We start from the raw sequence: 22798 nt of genomic DNA, 5'->3' as shown, positions 1-22798 counted from the left end.
ATGGGATGACAGCTTAACCCAGAGCCTTTAACTGCATTCCCAGTAACTCGGCAGGTAAGAGGCTCAAGACAGTCATATGCAGGCAAGCACAGACATCCAACTCTACCAACTTTCAACACACCGAGTGGCTTTTGCAATACAATGAAAATTCAGACGGGCACCTTCCCACATAAGGCCTGCAGCCAGATTTAAGAATCCCTATTAGATGTCCTAATCAGGAAAGTTTGAAAAATCCAGCTCCTTGGGCACATGCCTGGAGATAATCAGTTGTTTGGCTTAAAAGGCAACTTTCTTAAAAGCACTGTGTGGCAGTTCGGCATTTGAACGTTCAGATAAAAGGTCAAACTAATAAGACAGAATCTGGAATTAAGTGTCATCAAGGCTCTGGAAGAATATAAACATGAAAATGATGGACACTCGACAGCAGGAGACTTTCATCTCAAAGGCAAAACTCAAAACACAGATGCAACAGACTGCAGACAAAGGAGGCCAGATTTCCAGAGCAGAGAGTAATTCTGGCCCCAAAGTATGATGACACCATATGATTTTGAGCTTTTTTTTGTGCATAACCTAATTTGTAAAAAAGCCATTTAGTCATCCCACTGTAAAGATCCCTGAGAATAGAGAAAATGGGAGCATTCAACCAACCAATCATTGCAATGGCCAGGGACTGAAAATCATGCTGAAACTACCGAAGTGAATGTAAGAAAACCAGGAAGGGAGAGATATCGGGAGGCAGAAAGTAACTTTTTGGCCTAGAAAGCATATGGGATCATATTATTTGAGACTCTTCTGGTTCTGCTCTGCCAGCAAAATTCAGGAGTGCTAAAGTCGGTTAGGAACTGTGTCTAATTCCCACCTGTGTATTCTCTCCTAGTGCTCAGTATAAGGTTTGCACACAGTAAGCGGTTATAAAAATTATCACTACTATTACCTTAAAATAGTAAGGATAGAGTGAGGCAGTGCAGTGTGGTCCAGGGGCTACCATCAGGAGCTTCAGGCTGTGAGCTCTGATTTGAAGCCTGTTCATTCAATCATATTTATTGAGCACTTACTGTGTGCAAAGCACTGTACTAAGTGCCTGTTGGAGTGGTTGAATCTGCTCAAGATTCACAACCACTAACCCAGGCCTCTAGGGACATGGGCAGAAATCTCTGGTCCGGAAGATGGCAGCTCAGACGCAAACATCCTTATTTGGGCCCGGCAGACATACAATTCAGATTTCTGGTCAGAATGTAAGTTCCTTTTGGGCAGGGATTGTGTCTACCTATTTGGTTCCACTCAACTTTCTCAAGTGTTTAGTACAATGCTTTGCACCACAGTAAGCGTTAAAAAAATTCCATTGATGGATAGATTCACTGATGGATAAATAGAAGTTTACTATGTGCCTAACACGTAGTAAGTGCTTAGCAAGCACCGTTATTATTAATCAATCAATGGTATTTACTGAGCACTTACTGTGTGCAGTACAATGCAATAGGGTTGGTAGACACGTTCTTTGCCCACAAGGAGTTTACAGACTAGGGGTGCAGAAGAGACCATTTCCCAATTCTGCCTTCTCAGGGTTTCACTCTGGATCTTGCAGTTGTGAGAATTACGGTCTTCTTCCAGGAGGTTAACCAACCTGTGACCCATAGTACACTGTGAAACTTTCAGGCAAGCAATTAGGTGTCGAAAGCTGAAATTTCCTCATTTGTCTTAAGGAAACAATAACACAAAAATTACCCTTTGGAACCGTTTCCAGGAATGCCTAATGATAAACTTGGAACTGTTTACTGGAATGCCGTACAAACCCCAAAGAGCTCCTAAAATGCATGCTGATTGTTAGAATATTGAGCCCACCTCAAATCCCCCAAAGGTTCGTAAGGAAATGTTCTGCGATTGTTCAATATGTACTACCTACATTGGTGATAAAGTAGGTGGTTCTTAGAAATACCATTCGACAAGGGCATTTCTAATTAAAGAAAACCAGTCAGCAGTTTCTATGCACATGGGTTAAATTCACAATTGGTTCTATTTTTTGGGCATTCTAAAAGCCATGAGTCTAAGATTCATTCATTCATTCAATCATTTACTGAGCACTTACTGTGTGCAAAGCACTGAACTAAGCACTTCAGAGAGTACAATATAACAACAGACACATTCCTGTCCACAATTAGCTCACAGTCTAAGATCTGGTTTCTGATAGAGGCTAATTTAGCTCAGGCTGCTTCACAGATGGTTGTTACTAAATGTCCAAGTCAGGCAAATTCTACTACTCATTTATGCCCAAGGTTCTGTAACTTTACGTTTTCGTGTGCTTTTATTGTACATAGAGAGCACGTGGTTAATTGGAGCTTCTACTCTTTTTGGAAAACATGCCCTGTTTTCTCTAATGGGACAACACCCTAAAATTTGCAGAAGCTGAATTTTTATACTAAAATATATTTGCAAAATAAACTGGCATCAGAAAGAGTGGGAAAAAATTCGAACTCGTTGACAGGTTACATAAAGAAGTGAATATTCGAGTCGAATATGTGTTTTGTCAAGCAGTGTTGCCAAGTGGACAGAGCCTGGGATTGGGAATTACAAGGACTTGGGTTCATTCATTCATTCAATCGTATTTATTGAGTGCTTACTGTGTGCAGGGCACTGTACTAAGCGCTTGGGAAGTACAAGTTGGCAAAATATAGAGACGGTCCCTACCCAACAACGGGCTCACAGTAGAAGGGGAAGGCAGGCAACAAAACAAAATATATTAACAAAATAAAATAAATAGAATAGTAAATATCTACAAGTAAAATAGAGTAATAAATATGTACAAAAACTATCTCTGCCACTTGTCTGCTAGGTGACCTTGGGAGAGTCACAACTTCTCTGTGCCTCAGTTACCTCATTTGTAAAATGGGGATTAAGCCTGTGTGCTCCATATGGGACATATGTGCCCAAATTGATTAGCTTTTATCTACACTAGAGCAGTGTCTGGCACATAATAAGCACTTAAAACCATTTAAAAAGAACAATTACAAGTTATTTTTTTTTACCATATCGATTGACCCTAACTCTTTATTCCTAAATATGACAGGCTTTAAATAACCACTAATCATCTCTAGTCTTCTATGTGAACTGATTCTCTATTTTGCTTGTGATACCAGTCAGCCTAATTATAAATCTCAACATTTACTCTCTTAAGAGTTGTTTATTTACTCTGCGCTTTTCACTTGGCTTTAGTCAGGGCTTACTTATTTTCTGTTTAAATATGATGCTCTCAGAGTCAATAAGAATGTATTTACATCAGGGTGGAGCAAACTGGTTTGGAAAAAAATTAGAATCAGCACAAGCTTTGATCTCTCTGACCAAATGCAACTGCCCTTTCTTCAATTATACAGTGGTTACTAGAGGAGGGGCCCTAGTGTGGAAATGCAGTTTCCATCCAGGTCGTTTTCCATTTGATTTTTTGTTTTGTTTTGTTTTTCTGAATAGACCAAGGCTCAAGTGGATACCCCTGACCTGGAGAAGGAGCTTAAAAGAAATCTCCATTCCCCTGCACATCCTCTCCTCCTATACACTTTCAAGCTCCTGGCTGACTCTTTCCCCACTTCTGGATTCCCCTCAAACTCACACATGGGCCAACTGCATAATCTTATTAAAACACGACCGGATTAGACACTTTTCTCAGGGTTTCTCCATGGCACTAAAAGTAGCCTTTGCAGTGGCATTAAAAACACTCTTGTGAACACTTGCAACATTGAATCGAAAACTAGCCCTGAGCCTCCAGACCGTAATAATGGTAGGGGATACTAGAACGGTATCAGCGTGGCTCAGTGGAAAGAGCAAGGGCTTTGGAGTCAGAGGTCGTGGGTTCAAATCCCGGCTCTGCCAACTGTCAGCTGTGTGACTTTGGGCAATCACTTCACTTCTCTGTGCCTCAGTTAACTCATCTGGAAAATGGGGATTAAGACTGTGAGCCCCCTGTGGGATAACCTGATAACCTTGTAACCTCCCCAGCGCTTAGAACAGTGCTTTGCACATAGTAAGCGCTTAATAAATGCCATTATTATTATTATTACTATTAACAGTACTCTGCAGTATTTTTAATAGCATTTGTTAAGCACTTACTATATGCCAGGCACTGGACTAAGCGCTGGGGTAGATACAAGATAATCAGGTTGGACACAGTCCCTGTCCTACATAGGACTCACCAACTTATTGCCCATTTTACAGACGCGGTATCTGAGTCGCAGAGAAGTTAAGTGACTTGCCCAAGGTCACACAGCTGACAAGTCAAAGAGCCAAGATTAGAACCCAGGTTCTCTGATTCCCATGCCCACGCTCTTTCCACTAGGCCACTCTCAATGCTAAACTGGACCAATGCTGAACTGGAAGAATCAGTCTACTGGCCCGGAGGGAAAGAATGGCGAAGTTTCTGGATGGCTCGAAAAAAATTCAGAATCTCAACAATGACATTGAAAGCAAGAAATGTGTGAATTGCTACACTTGCATTCTCTCAAGTGCTAAGTACAGGGTTTAGCACTTTGTAGACACTAAATAAATGCCACTGATTGATTGATTGCCTGATCAGCTCTCTATTACTACTACTACTGCTCTAAATGATTCTCCGTGGATTCTGAATCCTGAGGTCATATTGGTGCCTCACTCTCATTCCTTCATATTCACTCAATCATATTTATTGAGCACTTACTGTGTGTAAACCACTGTACTAAGCGCTTGGGAGAGTGCAATATAACAACAAACAGGTGCATTCCTGCCCACAACGAGCTCACAGTCTAGAGCAAAGCGCAGGCCAGCCTTCTCGTTTGGGTTTTCTCCTTTCTTGTCTCTCCCTGCATCACTGGACAGAAGGCTGCCCAGGGATCTGAATTCATTGACAGACTTCAGGCGACACTGTGGGAGTGTTGGCCAGGTGCCAACTGGTGCATAAGCTCAGTGTTCATCAAAATCATTGTGTGGGTGTATATGTACACACTGGCAAAAATATCTAACTTTTGACCCTCTCCGACCCCTGCTCCTGTCTCCCTTCTTCCCCCTCTTGCACTGAGTGCTCTTGCAGGGGTTTCTGCTCTGTCTTTGTTTTCCCACCCTCTGAAGGTTGCACGCTTGCTCCAGAAATAGACTCTGCTGCTCTTCACGCACCCAGTTGTCCTAAGGATCCCAAGATTTTAGGCCCAGACTCTCCTGCCTTTCCGGCTCCTTCCTTCACAGAGTCTTTTTTCTCCTCCAAACGCCAGCCCCCCTTTCCCCTCCTATTTCTGTAAAGAAGAAGAATGTTGTAGTGGATAGAGCACGGGCCTGCCTGGGAGTCGGCAGGTCATGGGTTCTAGTCCCGGCTCTGCCACTTGTCTGTCGTGTAATCGTGGGGAAGCCACTTTAATAATAATGATGGCATTTATTAAGCGCTTACTATGTGCAAAGCACTGTTCTAAGCGTTGGGGAGGTTACAAGGTGATCAGGTTGTCCCACGGGGGGCTCACAGTCTTAATCCCCATTTTACAGATGAGGTAAATGAGGCCCAGAGAAGTTAAGTGACTTGCCCAAAGTCACACAGCTGACAATTGGCAGAGCTGGGATTTGAACCCATGACCTCTGACTCCAAAGCCCGGGCTCTTTCCACTAAGCCACAACTTTACTTAACTGGGACTCAGTTATCTCACCTGTAAAACGAGGATGGAGACTGTGAGCCTTACATGGGACAGGGACTGTGTCCAACCCAATTTGCTTGTATTCACTCAGCGCTTAGTACAGTGCCTGGTACACAGTAAGCTCTTAACAAATACCATTATTATTATTATCATTACTACTATTATTACTATGATTATCATTATTCTATGACTCAACCCTCCTATACCTGGGAGCCTCCAGAAGACTCAGAGGTGACCCAGAAAAAAATGCATACACACGTGCATGTACATAGTTTTTCAAATTATTATTTACATATCTGTCAGTGAAACCAGCTGCGAAAGAGTGACATTTCTCTAATAATATGTGTGTATGAGTGAGGTACATATTATCCATTGTACGAACAAACTGCATCGTTGGCTGTTTCATTTTTGAGCAATCAATTAATCAATCAATAGTATTTCCAGAGCACCAACTGCGTGCCAAGCACCTGAGAGACTACAATGCAGAGAGAAAACATGATCCTTGCCCACAAAGAGCTTTCAGCCTATTTGATGCCATTAAAAGTGACTATATTTTAGGTGTGTAAGAGGAAAAAAAGTCATATTTACTGAACCCTTATTGTGCAGAGCACTGTGTTAAGCACTTGGGAGGCTACAATATAACAGCTGAAAGACACGTTACTCTGTCCACAAAACTCCCTTCCAGACTGCACGTTGCGGACAGAGAATAATCAATCAATCGTATTTATTGAGCGCTTACTATGTGCAGAGCACTGTACTAAGCGCTTGGGAAGTACAAATTGGCATCACATAGAGACAGTCCCTACCCAACAGTGGGCTCACAGTCTAAAAGAATAAGCCTTTTATGTTATGCCGTATACTCCTAGAATTAGTGCAATGCACTGCACACAGTAAGTACTCAATTGTACTCTGCCAAGGGCTGAGTACAGTGCTTTGCACACAGTAAGTGCTCAATAAATATGACTGGATGAATGAATAAGATGGGTTAATTGATCTGTACACATCTCGTCAACAGGATGCAATGATGATACTAGGTAGTTCACTGTTAAATAACGATTTAGAGTTGCTTTTTTTATTCCCCCTCTCCTGACCAGCAGCATAGGTGATGCTTCTGGAACATGGGCTCACATTATTCACTGGTAAAAAGAGGAGGTGGTTGTTTGCTTCTCAGTGAGGCCTGATACTCGTTTGCAAGCTGTAGGCATTGCTTTCTTTCTTTTTTTTCCTCTCCAATGAACCCTGGGATCAGATGGCAAACAAGCCACTTTCTGTCAAGGACACCTGAAACCTGTTATGTTGGTCATTCTGGAGCTGAATCAAACACGACCTGCTACTAGCTAAGGTGGCAGTCAATCTACGCTTCCTGCTTTCATTTCTTCATTTGTGTAAAAATTGCACCCGGCACATAGCCGATCTTTTCTTTCTATTTTCACACTGAAAATGTGTAGAAAGAATGCATTGGAAATAAGGCCGACTGACTTAATCTTTGTCTGAAAAAAAAAAAGCCGAGAATTTGAGTGAGATTTACTCATGGCAGTCTTTTTCTTTACTTCATTTTTTTTAAAGTGGAAATCTAGAAATACGTGTTTTTTTAAAGTCAGTTATATCCATTTGAGGTAGGAAAGGCAAATTTAGTCACTTTGAAGGCACTGAAACTCAGTCTCAGAGAAGAGAGACCCAAATTAGAACAACTCAACTCATCTTTCAGCTTTCGTTCTAATAGGTTGTGTGACACGAGGTGTGTAGAAAGAGCTCGGGGCTGGGTTCTAACCCCAGCTTTCTTGGTGTCCTTGAGCAAGTTGCTCAACCACTTTGAACCTTGGTTTCCTCATCTGAAAGTGGAGATGATGATTCATGCCTAGTCCTAACAGGGATGTTGTGATGATAAAAAGAGATATTTAAGTGTTTTGTCTATCCAAAAACCAAGGTATTATAATTTCAGGAGAAAACCAGAACTCATATTCAGTACTGCCATCTCACTCAAACTTTTCCAAATTCATAACAACCAAAGAGAAGCTTATGAGTGCAACTGCTACCAAACAGATTTGCCATCATTTATTTCCCCTTTTAATTCTAATTATTTTTCTTCTGCAATAAATAAATCATTTTTCATATAAAACCCTGGCTTAAGAATCAGATAGTTGTCAGTTCATCCTGTTGAAAGAGCTTATCATTACCAGAGATCAAAATCAAATGGTACAATGACAAGCTTTGACTAAAAATCTGTAAAATGGTACAATGACAAGCTTTGATTAAAATTCTGTTGAATCACTGAAATTTGGTTTAGGGAATGTGTCTTCAACATGAATCGCTCTCAGAGAACCTCCACCTAAGTAGCACCAAAATAACCTTCAGAAGCCCCATCTCCACCGACATGTGGAGTAAAACAAACAAGAGGCCACATTTCTCCTCATAGTGGGTGGTAAGATCTGGATTTCGCTACCACAGGAAGGGGTGTGGATTGAAATGATCGGTGAATTGCCAATGACTTCAGATAAATTAAAGGGTGAGTATCCATAACATGCAATGACAATAGGAGCATTATGAACACAGAGAGGAAAAATTGGTTTATCCATAATTACGAGAAGGACATCAAGAAGGGCAACCATCGCTGGGTTCCTTCAAGCATCTTGTTGTCACTGTTGGCCCCTGAACACTGGACCGAATAAACTAGTTGATATTCCCCTCAGTGGCATTTCTCATTATGTGACACCAATAGAAAGAACTATCCTTCACTACTTCTTCATAGGCCAAACTTAGCAGAAACTTCAGGCTTCTCCTAAGATTTCTCCGGAATCGCTTACATGAAGGATTCCTTTCCCCTGTGCTTTGACTGGGGCAAAATCTTGTGTGAAGTCACACAAGAAGGTTCGTCTAACTCCCAGAAGACTTCCAATCCAGTGTCTGTACTGAGATGCCAGTTCTGGGTCATTTCATGGCCCTACTTATAATAATAATAATAATGGTGACATTTATTAAGCGCTTACTATGTGCAAAGCACTGTTCTAAGCGCTGGGGAGGTTACAAGGTGATCAGGTTGTCCCACAAGGGGCTCACAGTCTTAATCCCCATTTTACAGATGAGGGAACTGAGGCCCAGAGAAGTGAAGTGCCTTGCCCAAAGTCACACAGCTGACAATTGTCGGAGCCGGGATTTAAACCCATGATCTCTGACTCCAAAGCCCGTGCTCTTTCCACTGAGCCATGCTGCTTCTGGTAGTTACTCCCTACGGTTGATCCAATTCGGTTTGGCTTGGGATTGCTGCAACCCTCCCGCTTTGGGGGCCATTTTAGGATGGGGAAGATGAGGGATGGCAACCAGGAAGAAATAGAACTCTGACTCTATGGGCAGCTGCTGCATCAGACCACTGGAAATTTAAGTCTCCAGAACCTATTGGATTGGTTGGACATATAATGACAGAGCATTTCCTGCAAGTGGGTGTGGGGTTGGGTGGGGTGTCTTCCTGTCCTGTTTGAGGCCATGCCTGCTTGGTTTGGCCCTGGAGGAGCACTGGGCATCCTGGGGCCTCTCTCCCAAAAGCTGGGAATTCCCCTAAACCATCTCCACCAGCTAAATTTCCTCAGGGTCCACATTTTTAAAATACATGGGAAAATAACATTTAATCCACATGAAAGATAGAATTTTTGTCAGGACAACAGACAAAGTCAAAGACGGGACTTTTCTTTCCTGTTCTGTCTTCAGAATATTTGTCTGAGCAATGAAATAATACAATTACACAGCTAAGGAGAAATGAGGCATTACATTTTTTAAATCCATGGCAATGAGGATGTCATTTCAGAACAGGTCTCTCACCCAACCAATTATTAGTCTCGTTAATCATCTCAAAAAACTTGAGATTTCGGTGGAGACCTTAAAACGTGATCCAAGACCAAGTTTACCTTGACCAAGAACCGAAATTTCCCTTTGGGAAATTCCCTTAAGGAGCAGCATGGCTTAGTCGATAGAGTAATGGCCTGCAAGTCAGGGGACCTGGGTTCTAAACCTGGTTCCATTACTTGCCCGCTGTATGACATTGGGCAAGTCACTTAACGTCTCTGGACCTCAGTTTCCTCATCTGTCAAATGGGGATTCAATACCTGTTCACCCTCCTTCTTAGACTGTGAGAAGCAGCTCACAAAATGCTCCCAACCTGTTTGCATTGTATCTAACCCCAACACTTAGTACATAGCTTGGCACAGAGTGAGCACTCAACAACATCAAGCAGCAGTGAATAGCTAGGCAGCTGCTCCTCCTAGACCTGTATGACTCTTCCCACCTGCCTAGCCCAACCCTTCTCCCCATGATGGGGCCCAAGGCGAGGAGTTACTATTCTTTCCTGGTTGAGAGAATCCCCAAAAGAACCTTATCTGACCAAAAGTCAATCATCTTCAAAAAACCGGACTCAAAATGATGATTCAGCAGGGAAAAAATGAGCTGGAATGCATGCCAACATAGGCGGGAAAATTTGTGTTCTTCAACGTCCAGACATGTGTAGTCATTTCTGCAGCTGGCTGATTACATATGTTCTTGCACCGCTGTCAGGAAAATCAATCTCCAGATGCAGAACGTGCCACTCAAGGCCATTCAATAGGCTTATTTCACTTTAAAGGGGATTTGGGAGACTCGAGAGAGCCCTGGAGACAGAGCACTGTATAGTGCTTGGGCTCTGAGGAACTTCAGCTGAAGCAGAGGGATCTGAAAGCTCTTGATGATAACACTGGCCACGAGGACCTGGACAAAACAGAAATGCTCCTGGCAGATAAGTCAACTGGATTTTTCGTATTTATTAAGTGCTTACTGTGCACAGAGCACTGTACTAAGCACTGAGAAGAGTACACTATAACGTTATAAGGGACACATTCCCTGCCCACAACAAACTTTCAGTCTTGAAGTGCAGAAAGAGATCCAGAGGGAAGAAAGTTGGTGACGGTGAAGGAGGATGAGAAATTAATAATACCTGTAATAATTATGGTACTTGTTAAGCATCTACTATGTACCAAACACTGTACATGGATATAAAATAACCAGGCCCCACATGGGGCTCACAGTGTAAGTAGGAGGGAGAATGGGTAGTGAATCCCCACTTTGCAGATGAGGAAACTGGGGCCCAGAGGTCAAGTGACTTTCCCAAGATCACACAGAAACAAGTGGTGGAGCCAGGATTAGAACCCAGGTCCTCTGATTCCCAGGCTTTCCGCTAGGTCACACTGCTTCTCAAGTCACTCAAGGAATTCAAGTCATTCTCAGCACTACAACCCAGCAAACCATCAGTATCAAGTTTGATCTACATGGCATCCTTCGGCCTCTTTAGGAGAGCAAATCCAGAAATAATTAGACAAGACGACTTTTGCCCCTAGGTGGAGATGGCCCCATCCCACCCCACATCATTCTCTCATTCCATACCTGCCGCATTTGTTCTCCCTCTGAAGACGTCATCGTAGGCTTTCCACTGAGGCTTCACCTGATAGGCATGGATGAATACCACCAACACCACCACTAGACACACCAGGGGAATCAGAGCCGCAGCAAAGAGGGCCACATAGACGTTTGGGATAAAGCACCTGGAACAGAGAAGCAACACGGATCGTAAGCCTTTCCCCTTCTTTGACAGGCCTAGAATGCAGGCATCATTACCATTGATCATACCACTGCAGCGTCCTTTCCCTAGGGAAGCGCCTCAGATATCTCAGCTGGAGGGTTATGTGATCGAGCGCTCTGGGTCAGTGGCACCCAGACTGTGCAATGATCTTGGGATGCCCAATGCATCATAATAATAATAATAATAATGGCATTTATTAAGTGCTTACTATGTGCAAAGCGCTGTTCTAAGCGCTGGGGAGGTTACAAGGTGATCAGGTTGTCCCGCGGGTGGCTCACAGTCTTAATCCCCATTTTACAGATGAGGTAACTTGGGCACAGAGAAGTTAAGTGACTTGCCCAAAGTCACAAAGCTGACAACTGGTGGAGCCGGGATTTGAACCCCTGACCTCTGACTCCAAAGCAAATGCTCTTTCCACTGAGCCACGCTGGTTCTCCAGAATGCATGACGGGAGGACAGGGAAGAAAGGAATTTGGACATCTTTGAGAAGCTGCCCTCTGACCCCAGAGACAGCCGGCTGGGGCAGGTTCAGTGTACCAAAGAGATGCCATTAAAATGTTGCTTCTGAAATCCAGGAAGAGTGGGTTGCTTCAGGTTCAGGGCACAGACCACTAGAATCTTGGAGACCTGGACTTTATGATCAAACCTAGCTCTTAAATGTTTTATCACTTGGGCCTTCAACCCAATCATGTTTTTTAATTTGGGTTTTTGTTAAGCGCTTATTGTGTTCCAAGTCTGTGGTAAATGCAAGATAATCAGGTCAGACACAGTCCCTGTCCCACAAGGGGCTCACAGTCAGAGTAGGAGGGAGAACAGGTAGTGAATCCCATTTTAGGTGCTGAGGAAAATGAGGCACAGAGAAGTTAAGTGATTTGCCCAAGGTCACACAGCTAAGATTAAAACCTGGGTGCTCTTGACTCCTAGTCCTATGCTCTTTCCATTAAGCCATGCTGCTTCTCAGTGACATTTTGAATAATACATGCTGGAAATAAGCTCACTGTGTCCAGGGAAAATGTCTCGCAAATCTGTTCTATTGTACTCTCCCAAGCACTTAGTTACAGTGCTCTGCATACAATAAATACTCAGTAAACACTGCTGATTGACTGGCTTCCAAAAATTATACATATTACTGCCAAACTGACCATCACCAGGCATGAGAAGCAGCCTAGTGGACAGTGAATGGGCCTTGGAATCAGAAGAACCTGGGTTCTAGTCCCAGCTCCTCCACTTGTCTGCTGTGTGACCTTGGGCAAGTCACTTAACTTTTCTGCGCCTCAGTTACCTCATCTGCAAAATGGGGATTATGATTGTGAGCTCCATGGGGGACATGGACTGTGTCCAACCTGATTACCTTGCATCTACCCCAGCACTTAAAACAGTGCCTGGTACATGACAAGTGCTTAACAAATACCATAAAAAGAAAAAAATATATTAAAAAACAAACTCAAATGATGTACTTTTGGGGTTTGCTTAGCTGGATTAGAATGTATGTCCCATGATCTGAATTACAACATGCCAGAAGTTCAATCTACAATTTCCCAGACTTTAGAAACATCTAAAGATAATGACTTTAAGTGGTGTCTGTCTGTAAATGTTCTGGGGGAATTATTCCCCAGACGGCAGTGAGACCCCTGGTCCTCACTCCCTAGTTGGCCATTGTCGCCCGCAAATGTTCAAAATGTAAATTATGCTTTCTACCTATTCTCATAGTTTTTCCCCTGGGGGATAAAAAAAAAAGGGGAGGGGAAACAAGGGCTAATATGTCCTGGAAATCTGCCTGCAAGGTTTTTGTGAAATGTTGTTACTTTTAGTGCAGCAATCAGAAATCATCTCTTCCTCTTTTACCAAGTGCCGTCTAATGCTACCCATTCGCACATATATTTCCCTACCTTGCCCCGTTACAGTCCTTGGCACCTCAAACCACAACTGCAGAGACCCAGTTTGAGAAACTGCAGTTCAGTCACAGAAACGGGCTCCTAAACTGTAGCAGTGGGAAAACTGAGGGGAATTCATTTGCCTAACAGGAAGTGTCAGAACTGTGAAATGAGGTAATCAGAGCAAATACACTGCCTGCTTGCTGAAAAAAGACTTTTCCCTATTGATACAAAATTAAAATAAACACGTGCTGATAGGAGACTCCTTGTCAAAGACAGGACAATGGTGACCTTCATGCACCAGATTATCAATGCCAGAGCTACTAATAATGAGGCATTTGTTAAGCACTATGTGAAAAGCACTGTTCTAAGCGCTGGGGAGGATACAAGGTGATCAGGTTGTCCCACGTGGGGCTCACAGTCTTCAACCCCATTTTACAGATGAGGTAACTGAGGCACAGAGAAGTTAAGTGACTCGCCTAAAGTCACACAGCTGACAATTGGCGGAGCTGGGATTTGAACCCATGACCTCTGACTCCCAAGCCCGTGTTCCTTCCATTGAGCCACGCTGCTTCTCTGCTGCTAGGTGAATCTGTACCAGCAATGTGATTACTTTTGTTCTATGAGCTCCGTGTGGGGTGGCTTTAGGGTCTGACTGATCATCTTTGATTAATCACGGTGCTTAGCACACACTTGCTTAACAAATGCTATCATAATAATAATAATTGTTGTATTTGTTAAACACTCACTAAATGGCAAGCACTGTAGCAAGCGCTGGCGTAGATACGGGATAATCATATCCCACACAGGGCTCACCAGTAAGTAGAAAGGAGAACAGCTACTAAATCCCCAATTTGTAAAGGAGGGAACTGAGGCACAGTGCAGTGAAGTGACTTGCCCAAGGTCATACAGTGAAAGTGACGGAGCCAGGATTAGAACCAAGGTCCTCTGACTCACAGGCCTGTGCTCTTTCCGCTAGGCCACGCTGCTTCCCATCCTGAGAGATGTCAGGGTAGCTCCACTCCTGGCTCCCAGAACTGAATTTGACTGGCCTGTGGCCAGAAGCCATGCACAGAACAACGTGCCAAGGCTCTTGCAACTATTCCCCAGAACGTGATTACTTCAAATACAACGGACAAATATAAGTGGCCTTGATCCTGGCTATCCAAAGTTCTATTATTAGGCTAGTGCTAACAAAGATATCTCTGGCTATCTACCTAAATGGACATTGGCTTTAAGTGGGTTATTCTTTTAATCTGTAGCCAGGGTCCATAAGGACCAGGGGTCGAATATAACAGAGACCGAGTCTCTGGCACTTACTACAAACTAGTCCAAGACAGCTCCTGGATGATTCAGTCATCTGCACCCAGAATATGAGGGAGGGAGAGAGAGAGAGAGAGAGAGAGACAGAGAGAGACAGAGAGAGAGACAGAGACAGAGACAGAGAGTCATACACATGATTGAATGACTGGAGAGGCAACTGATGACAGGAGAATTCTGTTTAAGTCCAGCAGGTTGGGACTTAAGAAACACTAGGCCTGAGACCTGTAGAAGAGGCAGTTTGGTATTGGATCTGGTCATTCGTTCATTCATTCATTCAATCGTATTTATTAATAATAATAATTTGGCATTTGTTATGCACTTACTATGTGCCAAGCACTGTTCTAAGCGCTGGCGTAGATACAAGGTTATCAGGTTGTTCCATGTGCGGCTCACAGTCTCATTCTTTCATTCATTCGATCGTATTTATTGAGTGCTTACTGTGTGCAAAGCACAGTACTAAGCGCTTGGGAAGTACAAGTTGGCAACATATAGAGACGGTACCTACCCAACAACAGGCTCACAGTCTAGAAGGGGGAGACAGACAACAAAATAAAACATGTGGGCAGGTGTCAAGTCATCAGAATAAACAGAGGTAAAGCTAGATGCACATCATTGACAAAATAGAATAGTAAATATGTATAAGTAAAATAAATAGAGCAATAAATCTGTACAAACATATATACAGGTGCTGTGGGGAGGGGAAGGAGGTAGGGCGGTGAGGATTGGAAGGGGGAGGGGAAAAAGGGGGCTCAGTCTGGGAAGGCCTCCTGGAGGAGGTGAGCTCTCTGTAGGGCTTTGAAGGGAGGAAGAGAGCTAGCTTGGCGGGTGTGCGGAGGGAGGGCATTCCAGACCAGGGGGAGGACGAGGGCCGGGGGTCGACGGCGGGACAGGCAGGAATGAGGCACGGTGAGGAGGTTAGCGGCAGAGGAGTGGAGGGTGCGGGCTGGGCTGGAGAAGGAGAGAAGGGAGGTGAGGTAGGAGGGGGTGAGGGGATGGACAGCCTTGAAGCCAAGAGTGAGGAGTTTTTGCCTGATGCGTAGGTTGACTGGTAGCCACTGGAGATTTTTGAGGAGGGGAGTAACATGCCCAGAGCGTTTCTGCACAAAGATGATCCGGGCAGCAGTGTGAAGTCTTAATCCCCATTTTACAGATGAAGTAACTGAGGTCCAGATAAGTTAAGTGACTTGCCCAAAGTCACACAGCAGACAAGTGGTGGAAGTGGGATTAGAACCCACAACCTCTGACTCCCAAGCCCTTACTCTTTCCACTAAGCCACGCTGCTTATTGAGTGCTTACTGTGTGCAAAGCACTGTACGACGCACTTGGGAAATACAATTAGGCAACAAATAGAGACAATCCTTGCCCACAGTGGGCTCACAGTCTAGAATTGGGAGAGAGACAACAAAACAAGTAAATAAACATCAGTAGCACCATGCCTCCTGCTGGGTACAATTGTTCCACCCAATTGGTAGCTCCTGCTTGCTGCTGCTGCTGGATGGGTGACAGAGAAAATAGAAAGAATCAAAAAAAATTCTCTCGGGCAGTTGGTCAAAAGTCTGCCCGATGAAAACCTTCTCTACTCCATGAGAAAGACTGGCCAGTTGGCCATCATCAAGGCACTGAGCCAACCCGACTAGGTAAAGTTCTTCCAAACTGAAAGGCTCCTTCAGCTCAAAGATCTCAGAAATACTTGGAGAGTTGGGACAAGATGCTCATCTTCCCAGAATCATTTTGGAGATAGAGCAGGAAACCAAATTCTTGGGGAAAGGGTGTGAAATGCAGTGACTGAGTAAATCCAGATGCTGTGCATACAGGAGTGCTTGGTAGTTTTATTTCTTTTGTTATTTTTTTTTGTAAAGACTAAATCCCAGGTACCTCAGCAGAGAAAAGGCAATGTGTTATTAATTTCTTAAAGACGATACACAGTGTGATCATAATCATTACCAGTTCGTCTAGCTTATAAAATTCAGCACCGGCAATTCCAAAGTATTCCTGCAAGGCTGCTTTGTGATATATGGTTAACGTGCTCTCAGTCTTCACGTGAGATATTCCTCCTGTGGGATGAGCCAGAGGTCATTTTCTTTGCCAAAAGGGCTCCCATCCTTCACTATTCCCTCCTTTCTTCTCTGCCTCAGGAATATCTTTCCCATCTGCCCCAAACTAAAATCCTCAAGTCAGACACTGAGTTGTACGGATTCTTTAGAACATTGTTCCTCAGTCCAGTGCTGTACACCCAGGAGGTGTTGGGTAAATGATGGCCCAAATGGAGCACTTCTGTGTGCGGATCACTGTACGAAGTGCTTAGCGCTGTATTTTTCTAGGTAAAGTGACAACAATGCATTGCTTAGGCTTAGCCATGGGGCCACTAGCCGGCTGGCGGTTGGTGTGGGAGCAGCTGTGGTCTTTGCCTTTCACATTAGTCAGTCAGCCAGACAGCTTTCAGGGCTCTTGCTGGGCTGGGTCCCCCTCGCAGAACACCTTGGGTACTTTTTAGGTCAGAGAACTTCCCCCCGGTGACCATGCCCCAGCAGGATGAGATCCCTGGCCTCCCGGTTCCCAGCACTGGCCTCTTTCCCCTGGACCTCCAGTAGGTCACCTACCTCCTGGGGACCCCTGAGACTACATATATTTCTCCAGGACAAAGTGGCATCAACTTCTCCCCCGGCTAACCTGAAAAAGCACCCTTCACTGACTCCCCTCAAGGCTGCAAAGGACCAAGCACATCGAATGACTGAAAACATAAAAACGGAGACCAAAGGACACGGGATATTTTTCTGAAAAGAATCAAAAAACACTTATCAATATGCTGCCACACTACCAAGAGCTACATATCCAAATCTCAGTCCTCCTGTTACCCCGCCACAGAAATCACTGGCTCCAGTTGAATCAATATTTTATCGTGGGGAATTTATTTTTGTCAACAGGATGTTCCTGTTATTCTCAAGTCCTCTAATCTCAAAAACAGGATTTCAAGGCAACAAACTGAAATGGGAACAACGTAGCAATCTTGATTCCTTGGGGATACCCGTGATGTGTGAAAACAACGGAATAATCCAACAGTCACTGAAAAGCCAAGTTACACTGAATTAAGGTGATCTCCTTTGTGAATCTTTTCCGGAGGTTTTATAAGCAATATGGACAAAATGTCGTACACACACACATACGTGTATATACAATATACATTATATACATATATGGGTGTGTGTATATATATATGCGTATATACACACACACACATAGAGAGAGAGACAGAGACAAAGAGAGAGAGAGGGAGAGAGAGAGAAGTATATGCTGAATGCCTCCAAGTACCTTATGCTAACAAAGTAGTTCAGTGAGGCCTGCCAGTTTCTTGAGAACTTCCCTTTATTGTGTGTGATTCTCACAATTTTTTTTTTAACTTAGGAAAAGGTGTTTGTGGCACAGAGTGGGATGTTTCCATTCTTAAGGGCCAAGGAAGTGCTAAGCTTGTAGCAGGCACGCAAGCAGATGGGGTTTGTGATGTGTTCTCTTTACAAGATGAATGGCTGGCTGTACAACTGTGGTATTTCTAAGCGTTTACTATATGCTAAGTGCTGGGGTATTCTCTTTCCCAAATAGGACTCACGGTCTAAGTGGGGAGGGAGAGCAGGTCTTGAATTCCCTTTTAACCCATGAGGAAAGTGAAGCACAGACAAGAGACTCGTCCAAGATCATAAGCAAGGGGGTAGCAGAACTGTGAGCCCACTGTTGGGTAGGGACCGTCTCTATGTGTTGCCAACTTGTACTTCCCAAGTGCTTAGTACAGTGCTCTGCACACAGTAAGCGCTCAATAAATACGATTGATTGATTGATTTAGAACAGAAGATGGAGAAGCTGCTTGGCCTAGTGGAAAGATCACAGGCGTGGGAGTCAGAGACCTGGGGCTTTTGTTTGTTGTTTTTTTTAATGATATTCGTTAAGCGCTTACTCTGTGTCAGGCAATGGCACTGGGGTAGTTACAAGGTAATCAGGTTGGATAAAGTCCATATCTCTCATGGGGCTTACAGTCTTAAATCCCACTTTACAGATGAGGTAACTGGGGCACAGAGAAGTTTATGTGACATACCCGAGGTCACCCAGTAGACAAGTAGCGGAGTTCTAATCCTGGCTCCACCACTTGTTTGCTGTGTGACCTTAGGCAAGTCACAACTTCTCTGGGCCTCAGTTCGCTCATATGGAAAATGAGGATTAAAGCCATGAGCTCCATGTGAGACACAGATTGTGTCCAATTTCATTATCTTGTATCTATCCCAGTACAGGACCTGACACACAGTGGTTGCATACAAAAAAAACACCATTAAAAAACAACACTAAACAAAAACACAGCTCTTCTAATTCCCAGTCCTGAGTTCTTTCCACTAGGCCCCACTGCTTCCCAATTATGAGTGTTCAAGACCTTCCTAACTGCTAAGTGGCTGGGGTGGGTATGAGGTTACTAAAGATTCTTCCACTGCACAGAAGGCAACATGTTTCCTAAGTGAAACCCAAACCCCACCTCCAAAGACCAAGCCTAAAAATGGATTCCCTCAAATTAACCCATGGGACAAAAATGACTTTACAGATACTACTCATGTCATCCTTCCTAACATGTCTGTCGCCAAACCCTTCCCTACCTATTTTAAGGTTGTAGGCTTCTGGATGGTCAGAGATCGCCTCTCATTCTCACCTTTGTAATTTTTTTTTTTTACCCCAGCTCTCTGCAGAGTGATCTGCACACGGTAAGTGCTTACTAAATCCCATGGCTCTATTTTGTGTGTCCTGATCAGCTAAGTCTTCATGCTCAGGCAGGGAGGCGAAGCTTCAGAATGGGCCAGCCAGCATCCTGCTGCCCCAGCTCTGCTTTCTTTTCTCATCGTGGCTCAGAGGATGCCCAACGTTCGCAAGGCCCAGAGGAAAGCATGGCTCTCTCACTTGGCACTGCCACAGATCAATGCTCGAGGCAGCACCTGGTTTAAGGGAGTGGGAGCCCCAGGGGTGGAGAACTCCCCGCAGTTTTCTCTTTTCGATTCCCATCCAACTGTGCAGCCTCTTCCCCACACACAAGGCCAGTCATTGCACAGGACTTGTAGTTGCCAGGGATGGATCCTTGCAGGCCTCAAGTCAATGCAGAGGAGTGAACCCACCTATTTCCCTGGATTCGAACACTCCTGTCATCAACCAAAGGTCACCTCTGATTCTAGACTGTGAGCTCATTGTGGGCAGGGAAGATAGGCTTAGTGGATACGGCACGGGCCTGGAATTCAGAAAGACCTGCGTTCTAATCCTGACTCCGCCACATGTCTGCTGAGTGACCTTGGGCAAATCATTTCACTTCTCTGGGACTCAGTTACCACATTTTAAAAGGGGGATTAAGAGTGTGAGCTCCACGTGGGACAGGGACTGTGTCTACCCTAATTAGCTTGTATCTACCCCAGTGCTTAGAAAAGTAAATGTTTAACAAGTACCATAATTATTCTTAATGTGTCTGTTACACTGTAACGTTTAGTACAGTGCTTTGCACCCAATAAGCACTTGAGAAATGCAATTGACTGACTGACTGGATTAAAAGTGAGAGCACCCTCTCAACCACACGGTATGCGCTCAATAAATAATATGATTGAATTGAATGAACCTTTGATCAGGGCACTGCAAACAACCACAGAGCGGAAAGTGCTGATTTCACAATGCCGGAGTTTTCTTTTCCTTCTCCCACACAGCAGGGCTGTTCAGATAATTATATGCCCCTGTACAGAGGGATTTGTTGAATCATATTTATTGAGCACTTATGGTTTGCAGAGCACTGTACTAAACACTTGGGAGAGCACAATACAACAGACACATACCCTGCCTATATGCCTGTACACGTACCAAAAAAACACCGTGCTGCTTCATTTTAATTCAGATTCCACCTCATGCTACCCTGGGGATTCTCTAGAGCATGCCCTTGAGCATAAGCAAGCTTATCAGGAGCTTTAATCAACCAATTCATCACTCCCTCTAAGCTGCCTAGTGCAGTTTCTTGGAAAAGCCAATGTTCTAGACACCCTGTACAAGAAGAAAGTACACACAGATGTGATTCACATTGGAAACCTTCAGTGAGACTTTGCAGCTATTAAAAGAAAGAGTCTGCAGGCTCTCAAAACAGATGTTGCTGAGACTCTTAACAGGTTTGGTCAATTGATCCAAAATAAGCCTTGGGAAAGGGAGCTAGTTATGAAACTTCCTGTCAGGGTGGCAGAATACTTCAATAATCATTCGCGGGACCTATCCTTTTTAAAAACCAGAACGTTCACAAAACAGAAGTTGGGACCCTCCCACCAACCACTAGACATTCCAATTGCCCGCATAGTTTAGCAATGTGGAACAGTAAAGACATTCTGATTTCCTGGAAAACATAAAGCAACTTTTGAATATTAGAGCACAAAGCTGAGGCTGCAGGAACAACTGGAAAATGATTATCAGCAGAATTTCTTTCATAATTCTGGGCGTGTACTGAAATGCACTGCATGCATAAATAAAACACATGTCTTCACTCATGGTCCTTGATGTTTGGGGTGGATAAGGTAAAAAATAATATTAATAATAATGTAATAATTGCACGTGATTACTATATGCCAAGCATTGTACTAAATGCTAGTTTAGTCAGGTCAGACACAATCCCTGTTCCACATGGAGCTCACGGCTTAAGAAAGAGGGAGAAAAGGTATTGAATCCCCATTTTAAAGATGGGAACACTAAGCCAGAGGGATGTTACGTGACTTGCCTGAGGTCACGCAGCAGGCAAGTGGCAGAGCCAGGATTAGAAGGCAGGTCCTCTGAATCCCAGATCTGTGCTCTTTCCACAGGCCAGACTGCTTCCCTCAAATCACCCTGACTCCAAAAAGCACTGTTCTGAACCTAAAAGATCATCGTTTACCTGCAGCGTGACCTAGGCCAGACTTCTTCCCTACTGGTCCTTTTCTTCCCGCTTCCTTCCCTGCCAAGAGATGACTGAATGTGATCTGTAATCTTCTCCCTAGACTGGAAGCTCTTTGTGGGCAGAAATATGTCTATCAACTCTATTATGTTGTACTCTGATCACGGTAAGTGTTCATAAAAACCAATCAATAAATGGACAGTGTCCAACCTAGTCTGCCTGTATCCACCCCAGTGCCTGGCACATAGTAAGAGCTTAACAAATACCATCTGGCCTCACTCTTTTCTGCCCTGTGGTTTTCCATACCTTCTTACAGTACATCTAAAGTTATTATTTATATGCACATTAAAAGTGTTCTACTATGAAGAACCTTAAAATCCACTGTGGACAGAAGCCTTCTTAAGGCATCTTGGCTTCTTTTACCAGAACAGCCTGATTAGCCCAGTCAATCAATCAATCAATCAATAGTATTTATTGAGCGCTTACTGTGTGCAGAGCACTGTACTAAGTGCTTGGGAAGTACAGTCTTTAAGGAGACTTATCATCACCCCACTGAACAGGCTACAGCTGGCATTCCCAAGAGGCACCAGAATCTTGAGCGCCGCTGGTCACTACACACTGAGCAACTGGTGACCCAGGAGGTGGACTTAAAGCCACTGACACCAATCTATCGATAGTCGTGTGCAGAGCACAGTACTAAACTCTTGGGACAGTACAAAAGAGGCAGTAAGGAAGGTCCCTGCCCACGAGGAGCTTACAGTCTAGAAAGGGAGATGGACATTAGTATAAATTATAGATCCTGGCCATGGCAGAGTGTAAGGAAATGTAAGTAGGGGCTGCGGGCCTAGACTTGAGGCAAATAAAGTACTTCAGGGGTTCATACCCAAGGGCAAAGGTGGTACAGACATGGTGGAAATCACTGATTACAGTTAATGGCTGCCCCTAGCCAACACTCCTGAGCCAGAGAACCCACCACAGGCTGAAACTACCGCAAGACTTAAGACCCGAGGGACTTAACTTCGGTTCACAGCAGCCTGGAGTCTGAGGCCGAGTCTGAGTCTGGCCGGCCCCCAACTAGTGAGGGGTTGGTCAGAGGCTCTCCTGGATTCCCAGGTGGTAGGGAGCGCCAAGAGCCTGGATCCCACTGGAGCCTACCTGGAGCGAGTTCCTCAGAGCAGACTGGATTCCAGATTCCCCCCAGGGCCCATGTATATATGTTTGTACATATTTTTTACTCTATTTATTTATTTATTTTATTTGTACAAATCTATTCTATTTATTTTACTTTGTTAGTATGTTTGGTTTTGTTCTCTGTCCCCCCCTTTTAGACTGTGAGCCCACTGTTGGGTAGGGACTGTCTATATATGTTGCCAATTTGTACTTCCCAAGCGCTTAGTATAGTGCTCTGCACATAGTAAGTGCTCAATAAATACAATTGATGATGATGATG

The 22798-nt window shown here is 44.1% G+C and overlaps 1 protein-coding gene across 1 annotated transcript in view; it reads right to left on the bottom strand.

Annotated features, from left to right (window-relative positions):
• The window catches only part of ADGRV1 (adhesion G protein-coupled receptor V1), a 470004-nt gene that overhangs the window by 60077 nt on the left and 387129 nt on the right, over positions 1-22798 (bottom strand). Inside the window, exon 86 of the mRNA XM_038765531.1 lies at positions 11043-11200. Within this exon, the coding sequence (XP_038621459.1) occupies positions 11043-11200 (158 nt within the window). The remainder of the gene's footprint in view (positions 1-11042; positions 11201-22798) is intronic.

Source organism: Tachyglossus aculeatus, chromosome 23 (assembly GCF_015852505.1).
Source record: "Tachyglossus aculeatus isolate mTacAcu1 chromosome 23, mTacAcu1.pri, whole genome shotgun sequence".
NCBI lineage: Eukaryota > Metazoa > Chordata > Mammalia > Monotremata > Tachyglossidae > Tachyglossus > Tachyglossus aculeatus.
This window is presented reverse-complemented; position numbering and strand designations above follow the sequence as displayed.